General features: G+C 41.3%; 1 protein-coding gene and 1 non-coding gene across 2 annotated transcripts; one reads left to right on the forward strand and one right to left on the reverse strand.

The window, feature by feature from the left end:
- The first annotated feature begins 5,007 nt into the window (after positions 1–5,007).
- LOC136493771 (cytochrome P450 724B1-like) lies at positions 5,008–9,509 on the forward strand. The gene is made up of 9 exons (XM_066489921.1): positions 5,008–5,415; positions 5,850–6,192; positions 6,365–6,517; positions 6,700–6,936; positions 7,049–7,135; positions 7,368–7,446; positions 7,652–7,758; positions 8,171–8,295; positions 9,100–9,509. The coding sequence occupies exons 1-9, from the start codon at positions 5,204–5,206 to the stop codon at positions 9,281–9,283; spliced, it is 1,527 nt and encodes a 508-aa protein (XP_066346018.1). The 5' UTR covers positions 5,008–5,203; the 3' UTR covers positions 9,284–9,509.
- Positions 9,510–10,331: 822 nt separating this feature from the next.
- TRNAI-AAU (transfer RNA isoleucine (anticodon AAU)) lies at positions 10,332–10,405 on the reverse strand. The gene has a single exon. It is a non-coding gene; the product is annotated as a tRNA-Ile (tRNA).
- Positions 10,406–10,563: the final 158 nt, after the last annotated feature.

Here is a 10,563-nt window from a genome sequence, read left to right on the forward strand (position 1 = left end):
GTGTCTTTGGGCCAAGTGCTCCAAGTACATGTGGCTGGGTGCGCTCGGGCGAGTGTACAGCCCGGTGAAAAACACCGCAACTTTGCTCTGACTTTGCCTGTTTTTCTGATAGAAAAGTGCCCGGTTGCCCAGGTGCCGTAGCCCAAATTTATGTTTGACTATATGCACACGGAGCAACTAGTCCATTTCCAACTTCAAGCCGGGACCTCCGCTTCTAAAAAGAGCAGTAATTTGCAGAGTGGTTCACGTACCATTGCCGTATAACGCTACATGTACATTGCCGTGCATTATTATGCACAAGTACAGTGTCCGTGTTAACACTACGCTTTATTTTAGGATATACATGGAAACAACTAAACAACGATTTTTATTTCCAGAGTTCAACTTTCACATAATTGTATATGACCATGTATATATAATCCGAGAAACACTTACACGTAACAAAGCATAATAAAGTTATTTCTCGCATTAACCATATAATTTACAATCTGCCAAAGACCTTAAACATGTCTTGGAGATCTTCATGACCACTTCATGCAAATTTCATCTCAAATAATCAAAGATGTTGTACCAAGCTTCTTAAAGTAGATATAGCTTCTTAAAGTAACTCTATAATTCACTTTTGATAAATAAAAGAAAAAACTGTATATGATCTTTTTTAAAATTAAATAGTAGATATAGTCGTAAATATATGTGCGCAACAGCGATGGATATTTATCTGGTTATTTCTCGGTTTCTCTCTCTCCTATCATGTTTTTCTTTCTTCAGTTGATTTTCGGGTATTAGAAAGCTAACTAATGAAAATTATTAGACAAAAGAAAAAAAAACATTTCTTCTTGGCATGATCAACTGATTTATCAAGTAAGTTTTAAGTACTCCATCTGTTTTAAATTATAAGCCATTCCAGCTTTTCTAGATACACTCCTTCCATTCCAAATTATAAGTCGCTTTGACTTTTTTGGTTCATCCATTTTGCTATGTATCTAGACATATTATTATATCTAAATACATAACAAATTAGATTTACTAAAAAAATCAAAGCGACTTATAATTTGGAATGGATAAAGTAGTTTTTACTATGTATATAGACATAATGTATATTTAGGTGCATAGCAAAAGCTATATATCTAAAAATTAGAACAAAACTAATTGTCTCTAGCTTGCGTGTTCTATTTCATAATGACCTTTTATTTTCATAATCCCGTGTCAAGTCGGTTCGTTTATTTTGTAAACTCGGTCGGGGCGTGTAGTGTGTTACTTTTATAACACAGTGGTTTAACTCCACTCTTTGGAGGATGAAACCGGATATTTCTTCTATTTTTTTAAAAAATAGGCAAAACCAAATGTGCTAAACCTCTTCATCGATCTCCTCTTTGTGGGCCCGGACTGTAAGTGACCCGTTTTGCTTCCTTGTCCGCCATTGGTATTTTATGAGAAGAAAGGGGTAGACTTTCCAGGTTTAGCCACGCTGCAGACGGTCCACTGCTCCTACTGACGTGTGGGGTCACCAAACCAGGTCTCACGTGTTCTTGACGGAAACATGCGAGTGGGTATGTTGACAACAGGTTTGTCGCCATTCCTTATTGACGCAATACCAGAACGACACGGAGAGTTTTGGAGGGGGCGCGTCAGATGGGGCCGGGCTCGACGTGGGTTTTTCCATTATAATGACAATTCTGGAAATTGCCTTGATCGGAGTCACGGATCCCTCCTTCCTATGTGCCTTGACTGATTTCCATATTTGCCTTAATTGACTTCCATTGGTTTTCATTTTACCGTAGACTGCGGGATGTGCTGAAAATTGCCTTGACCGGAGTCATGGATCCCTCCTTCCTATTTACCTTGACTGACTTACATATTTGCCTTGATTGACTTCCATTGGTTTCCATTTTACCGTAGACTGCGGGATGTGTGAGGCGTGCGTTGAAGCCTGGGTGGGGGAGATCCAAATAATGTTGGCCATCGGATCAAGTTGAAGCCTATGAGAAAGGATTATGAGCCATAAATTTTAATGATACGGTCATCCTGGATATAATTTCGTTAGTGCAGAATGGTTGTAGTATCTCAGCGGGGGCTTTTTTTTGAGACGGTCCTTATAGTAGAGATGGTTATAAACATATTCTCCCTGTTCCATAAAGTAAGATCTTGTATACTCTCTTTGTTCCAAAATAGATACTAACCTTATATACTTTAAATTTTATCTCAAAATACGACCTTATAGGATCCTAATGCACTTTTCTCTTTTCTCATACACCTTTCTTTTTTTGCAAATACATCTCTCTCCGTCTTGTTTTCTGTGCAGCAGACCTTTTTCACTCCTTGAAAATTTCCATGTACGAACCTATAAGGTCATCTACTTTGGGATGGGGGAGTATTTTAAAGTTGTCTCAAAAAAGATTTTACCATCATTATTTGACACAGTTTACCAACATCTTTAAAGAGTATTTAGATCATTTGCTTATCACGAATGTATTCTAGAAATCCTATACTCCCACAGTCTAAATTAAATCAACTTCTCAAGTTGTCCTAAGTTAAATTATTTTAAGTTTAACCAATTTTATATAAAAAAGGGAACCAATATTTATAACCCCAAATTAGTATCGCTTGATGCATCATGAAATATTTTTTCGTAATATACTTATTTAGTGCCACAAATGTTGTTAACATTTCATATAAAGTTGATCAAATTTAAGATAGTTTGACTTAAGGTGATCTTAGGAATTAGTTTATTTTTAGGCGGAGGCAGTAGCGTCTTTCTTTATAGGCCGGATGGAGTACTTATGAGATTACGCATGGTTGTGTATGAAGGTATTTCTCAAGAGCAAAAATTGTGCGTTTGGCAATATAAGCATTTGAATTAAACTTACGTATTTGAGCCTCATTTGGAACACACGAATAAGAGACTCAAAGATGAAAGCTCCAATACGAACCTTTAGTTTCCTACAAAATTCTTTTACAACCGCTCAATCGAAAGGTGGCATGAGTTCTCGAGGCCCTGCATTGTTTTCATTCACAAATTTGCTGGCTCTAGCTATATGCACTGTCCATATAAGAGAACGTATAATAAGATGATATAAGCAGACAGTTGAAGGTGTCACGTTATATTTTGTGTTGAGTTAGAGAGAGAAGAGAAGCGGATTATAAATTTACAGTTATGCATGGCTTCAAGAATTTTAATGAGTAAGGTGGATCAAATATTAATGATGTAGTATATATATCAATAACCAACCATTATATAGGCTGATGATTAAAAGATTATGGATGATGTGATAATAATATACAGCTAACCGTTGGTTATATTATTAACCATACTCTATCGGTAGCGTGAAAATATAGTTTCGCTTTGGTTGGATGCATTCTGGTGACCGTTGCTTGGAGTAGGGCAAATTTTTTTGAGGACAGTGTAGGGCAAATAATTGGCAGCACAGCGCAGGTTACCCAGGGTGGGGTGACCACTGGCCGGGTAACAGTGGCTGTCGGGAGCACCAGAAGTCCACATGGTACCAAAAGACATTTTAATGAAGACTCGGCTGTCTAGAAAAACGGCTAATGTTAATTTATTGTGATTAAAAAATACTGTTATTTTACTAAAACGACATGTCTGATAAGTTTTTTATATATTTTTGTTTAATTTACTTTTTGAAAAACACATATACTCTCACCGTTTTAAATTAGTATAAGTTATCTTTTTAGGTGTATACTAGTTTTAATTATAAAACTTATAAATAGATGTATAGTAAAAACTACTACTTAAAATAGCTAAAGAACACCTTATATATACAAAGAGCATCTTACGCGTAGAACATTTATAGAATAAGATATCATCTTTTAGAAGGAGAAAATATATGAAATGAAAATTCCCCTACATATTATGGGACACATATAGAATAAGATATCTCTAGGGTCCTGTTCGCTTCTTTTATAATCCATCTTTTCGGCTTATTTTTTTAGCCGAAACACTATTTTTCTCTCACAACAAATTAATCGAAATAGTGTTTCGGCTTTTTCCAGCGAAGTGAACGGACCTAGAGAGGCAAAGTTCCACGGAGCTACTGTGTTATAGGTATCCTTATATGCAAAGTTCCACGGAGCTACTGATTTCATCCTAGAGAGGCACACATTGACCTAGGATAACGGGATTGTACTTGCACAAAGGAGTAAATTGACCATCATATTGACATAAGGAATAATATAGTAATCAGAAGAAAAAGAAACATCAATTATAGGATGGAACAAAATCATTGCTGCACCCACCAATCCAATCAATGTACTACTACTACTGTTGCAGTAGATGACACAATAACACTGACTCAAACCGGTCGTGTATCTAAACAAAAACCTATTTGAGGAACAACACTCCTGCGTCTCTGTCCATGCGTCCAATTTGACTACGATCAAGGTAGTACTTACATTACGTATAGCGCCAAGGATTAGAATTCACCGTTTGTATTTCAACCTTTTCATTACAAATCTCAAGTTGCAACTTGCAAATCTCCACGTTCGCTTCACATTTTACTGTATCTCCCAGAGCTTCAGCACCGCAGCCCTATGCACCTGATGCACTCCCAATACTAGTAGGAGTAGACTAGTAGGAGTAGATTTTCTGTCTCCCTCTCTCCCTCTCTCTCTCTATACCTGCGTGTTTGACTGCACCTTCAGCAGCCTAGATGCTAGGCTACTCTACGCTGGACCATACTCCTAGTCCTAGCTATAGCCCCCCTCAGCTCCTTGATAAAAGCTACTCTTACGTTACTGTGCTGTACTGCGTCATGGAGGTAATTTGTCAACAGTAAAAACAGAGATACAAGCTTTTTCTTTTAGAGAGAAACAGAGATCATGCATGCTACTTCAGTACTACTCAGGCTCAGGGGAAGAACACGTAAATAAATGAAAAGAAGGCGGCCAAAAGAAAGGAAACAAAAGGCAGCCTTATTTTTTCCCCTCTCTCTTTCCTTCCCCTCCTCTCCATTTGCCTTCTGCTACTATATAGCTCCCCCCTCACCTTCCGTTCTAGAGAGAGGGGAGGGAGCTGGCCAGCGGGCTTGTGTGTGTGAGCATTGTTGAGCAAAGCTAAGGGAAGCAAGCAAAGCATTCATATATATACTTACATATAGGCGAGGAGAGATTCTTGCAGGCTCCGATCGATCCATGCATGCGCTTGTGATCGAGATGAGATGAAACTAGGGAGGAGGAGTGGTGGGCGATGACGATGGCGGGGGAGCTCGTGCTGGCCGCTGTGGCGACCCTGCTCGCGTCGCTCCTGGCTCTGGTGCTCAGCCACTTCCTGCCCTTGCTTCTGAATCCCAAGGCCCCCAAGGGAAGCTTCGGGTGGCCGCTCCTCGGTGAGACGCTGCGGTTCCTCACGCCGCACGCTTCCAACACGCTGGGCGGCTTCCTGGAGGATCACTGCTCCAGGTACTTGCTGTAAATAGCTAGCTAGTCGTCCACCAGTGTCGTCGTTAATTACCCATCCCATGCACAGGCGGCACAGCTAGCTTAGCTAGCGAACCGGCCGGCCGGCCATATGAGAATATGAGATCTTGCTAATCACCTTACCGTGCAATTAAGTATTGCGCCATTATTTCATGTGACAGCAAAAGGTGATGCTGCCGCTGTCATGTCTAAGCAGCCTTTTCATCTATCATGCATCTCTCATGTTTTTGTTTTGGTTGCCTTGTTCCGAGCGAGCCCGTGACAGTACGTCTGACTGACTGACTCACGGTGAAGTGAAAAAGAAAAGAGGGGATGTAGTAGCAGTAAAGGTTAATAAACGTGGATTTACAAGCATGCATAGCTAATGACAGCATTGTTGTTGCCGTTGATGACGGGACGGTATGCATGCACTGCAGGTATGGGCAGGTGTTCAAGTCCCACCTGTTCTGCACCCCCACGGTGGTGTCCTGCGACCAGGACCTCAACCACTTCATCCTGCAGAACGAGGAGCGGCTGTTCCAGTGCAGCTACCCCAGGCCGATCCATGGCATCCTGGGCAAGTCCTCCATGCTCGTGGTCCTGGGCGAGGACCACAAGCGCCTCAGGAACCTCGCCCTCGCCCTCGTCACCTCCACCAAGCTCAAGCCCAGCTACCTCGGCGACATCGAGAAGATCGCGCTGCACGTCGTCGGCGCATGGCGACGACACGACGACGGCGGCGGCGTCAGGGTCGTCGCCTTCTGCGAGGAGGCAAGAAAGGTTAGCTAGCGGCTATGGACCGAACGGATGGTCATGTTGCCTCTGCATGAATCGATCTTTTGCCATGGTGACTTTGTTTGACTCACTAGGGTCGTTTTTTTTTTCTTTCCTTTTTTCCATATTCCTCTGGGTCGGCCGGCCGTGTCCTCTGCTCTGACCTCGAGAAGCACAGTTCGCATTCAGTGTGATAGTGAAGCAGGTGCTGGGGCTGTCACCAGAGGAGCCGGTCACTGCGAGGATACTGGAGGACTTCCTGGCCTTCATGAAGGGCCTCATCTCCTTCCCTCTCTACATCCCAGGGACCCCATATGCCAAGGCTGTCCAGGTAATAATCATCCAGCATGTCTTTATTAGCACATGCCATGCTTGCGTTAATAAAGAACATCGGTCGATCTCTTCATTAGTATACATACACACTATATATGCTTACATCAGTAGTAAATAATACAGTATATAACCGTGGTTTATTTTGCTGTCTGCTGCTCCTAATATAAATCTTAATGGCAGGCGAGAGAGAGGATATCCAACACTGTCAAGGGCATCATCGAGGAGCGGAGGAGTGCTGGGTCATGCAACAAGGGCGACTACCTTGACGTGCTGCTGTCGAGCAACGAGCTCTCTGACGAGGAGAAAGTGAGCTTCGTGCTGGACTCCCTGCTGGGAGGATATGAGACCACCTCGCTCCTCATCTCCATGGTCGTTTACTTCCTTGGGCAGTCTGCTCAAGATCTGGACCTGGTTAAGGTAATTTATACCTGCTTTATTTTAAACTACTGTGAAGGCACAAGGCAATGCTAATTTATTTTTATGCTGGATGTGGCCACTAATAAATAAACTATCCATGAACAACATGCAGAGGGAGCACGACAGCATAAGATCCAACAAAGGGAAGGAGGAGTGCTTGACTTCAGAAGACTACAAGAAGATGGAATATACCCAACAAGTGAGATAGATGATCATTCATTCAATATATGCATGCTAGTATTAGACATGGCTGTAGCATGTAATCCCTCCACTCCAGGGACAATAAATTTCTGTTAGCAGCAATCCACACAAATACTTAAATTTAAATCTCCAAAACATGAGAATTTTTAATTTTGTGCTGTGTGTAAATATATGTAGTATGTGGAAATGCTGTTGTCTTGCTGATGACGTGGTGGTTTCCATTCTTGCAGGTTATCAACGAGGCGCTGAGATGCGGCAACATTGTCAAGTTTGTGCACCGGAAGGCGCTCAAAGATGTCAAATACAAAGGTGAGATGAATGAACCCCTCCTGCATCGAGCGAGACTTTCGCGGCAGATTCCATTTGTGCTCATCACATGATAATGGATCAGGCAGAGGGGATGGTCGCACCTTTAAGCCTGATTTTTAAGCATTGTTATGCCCAGAATACCTCCTAGCTTTTGCTAAACGAAGATGCTCAAAAGCAAGTGGCTCTCCCTTTTGCTCTGTTGCAGAGTATCTGATTCCATCTGGCTGGAAGGTCCTACCAGTCTTCAGCGCTGTTCATCTGAACCCCTCACTTCATGGAAACGCACAACAGTTTCAGCCCTGTAGGTGGGAGGTACGTACCTTGTGTTCTTTCTCACTGAGACTCCTTCCTAATCACTGTTCTGCACTTGCCATCTAACTAAAATAATGGCATTAATGATCCAATGATTCATGTTCCAAAAAAAAGGCAGGGAACCTATCAAACAAGCTTATCAGGGGCTTTTAGGGAATCTTCCTTTAAAGTGTGTACTCTAACTAATTGCTACCTTTAATTAGTGTGTGTCCATCTGTGACATAATTACTCACAACTGTTCTGGTATCTTCAGATGCCAAGCATGCTGCCTGATGTAGTGCTTGTTGTTAATGGTCCTAACCATGATTCCGTTCGTTGAAGGCCAGCCCTCTGGGCTTTGCTTCATTTTTTTTCTTTAGTGATGTTCATGGTTCCATTCATATGTGTGACTCATCTGATTGATATATACCAGGGCACAAGCCAAGGGACAAGCAAGAGGTTTACACCGTTCGGTGGTGGCCCCCGGCTCTGCCCAGGATCAGAGCTTGCTAAAGTAGAGGCTGCTTTCTTCCTCCATCACCTTGTCCTCAATTATAGGTAAAAACAAAGGATGGTATTAGTCAAAGCACACTACGCATCAACATCATGCAAATTTCTAGCCAACATAAGGAAATAATGTGGCAGGACATTGTTAATCCAAATAGAACAATATCTGTCAGGCCATGAACGTAAAAGCAAAATAATGCAGTAATCATTGAACATTTGAACCACATGCTAGGAAGTAATGGCAAGAAGGTTATGACAACACTGTTAAATACAAAAATATGATGAGGCAAAAATGGACAAGGACCCAGAATAATGAGGTCATTTGTGTCACACCAATAGTAAGAAAAAAATATAGCAAGTGATGGCAACAAGGTTAAGGACTTTGTCCTGTTCGTTTAGCTGATAAGCCATGGCTGAAAGTATTGTTGACTGATTTGTTGTTTGAGAAAAATACTGTTCGTTAGGCTGAAAAAGTACGGTTTTTAAGCCAACGGGCGATGATAAGAACTGGTCTCTGTAATTTATGTTTTTATCGACAGGGACCACAGGTCACAAAATAAATGTTAAGTAATATTTGATCCAGAACTGTAGAACATATCAGACGACAACAAACAGAACAAACATTGGCAGCATTAGGTTTTCGACAAGTAGGTTTTGCAAGTTGAGGGGTATCATACAAGATATAGAATTCTGCAATGTGATCAAACTGCCAAATTTTGTCGATAATAACCATCTGAATGTGACAAATGACTAACCATTGTTATTTTTATTTCAGAGTACTAAAATTACTTACAGTTTAGAAACGCCATTAGCTGATCACCGCTGTTCGGTTGTTGCAAACTTGTTGCCTTGCAGATGGAGAATTGACGGCGATGACATTCCAATGGCATACCCGTATGTGGAGTTTCAGAGAGGTTTGCCAATAGAAATCGAGCCAACTTCCCCTGAATCTGACTGTCCTGAAGCTTCAGCCGCAGCGTGTTCATCAGTTAGTAGTACACCGGAGAGAAAGGGGAAGGTGCTTGGAGCATATACATGAAGGATCAGTGACAAATTCCATAAATGAAGGAAACACTGAGCACGGGCTATAGTAGCTAGCATGAGGCAGCTGAGACTGTAATTTGATGTACATGGTGTAGATATATCTTGTTCATGGCAATTGCTTGAGGTGGTTGATTCACTTCACCCTGTAAAACATTCTCCAGTGGTTCAACTACTATCCTATAAAAAAAGAAGGGCCCCTGGGTTTCGTAAGGCTCTCATCATCTAACTCTGTAGGACTCACCTAGATATCGTTACTAACAACTGGCCGTACTTACTCTGAATGATGAACGCTTGTTTTTGGTCTGTGGTAACTGGGGTGAAAATGTCACACTTGAATTTGGCATTAGATTGAAGAAATGATGAATAAGAATGCAAATTAAAGTTGAGGAAAACTTATGTCAACCTAGAGTTTTCTGGCTAGCCTGCCATTTGTTCAGCCAGAGGTTCCGTTCTGGAGTCAGGACACGGCATACAGTGATACAGCTGCAAGATTAAATTGTCAAAAACAAGGGCGAAAAAGTTTGTTTGCCATTTGATCGCCCACAAGTTATGTTCTAGAGTCAGGAAGCGGTATACAGCTGCAAAATGAAAATGCCACAAAAGCTCTGTTCTGGAGACTGTAGTCAGGAAGTTTCAGAGGCAAGATGAAAATGTAAAAAACAAAGGGGAACAAAGTAAAAGAAGAAGAAGTTATGTTCTGGAAACTGGAGTCAGAAAGTTACAGCGGCAAGATGAAAATGTAAAAAAAAAGAAAAATGAGAATGGAGTCAGGAAGTTACAGCGGCAAGATGAAAATGTAAAACAAAAAAAAGATCAGAAAGTTACAGCGGCAAGATGAAAATGTAAAAAAAAAGAAATGAAGAATGGAGTCAGGAAGTTACAGCGGCAAGATGAAAATGTAAAAAAAAAAAAAAAAAAAATCAGAAAGTTACAGCGGCAAGATGAAAATGTAAAAAAAAGAGAAGAAATGGAGAATGGAGTCAGGAAGTTACAGCGGCAAGATGAAAATGTTTAAAAAAACAAAAAAAATCAAAAACCAAAATTGGCCCATGCAGGTCTCGAACCTGCGACCTTCGCGTTATTAGCACGACGCTCTAACCAACTGAGCTAATAGGCCAACCTGCCTATTATGCACTTGCATGATTATTTGTACTAATACGCACTGCATTGGATCAAGTCACACCCATCACCTAGCATTGCGAGATGACATATATAGCAACGTTTCATTCGAACTAAAATCGTCATTTCATCCCAAAGCATCGTATAGCAATGCTT

Source organism: Miscanthus floridulus, chromosome 11 (genome assembly GCF_019320115.1).
Source record: "Miscanthus floridulus cultivar M001 chromosome 11, ASM1932011v1, whole genome shotgun sequence".
In the NCBI taxonomy this organism is placed as follows: Eukaryota; Viridiplantae; Streptophyta; class Magnoliopsida; order Poales; family Poaceae; genus Miscanthus; species Miscanthus floridulus.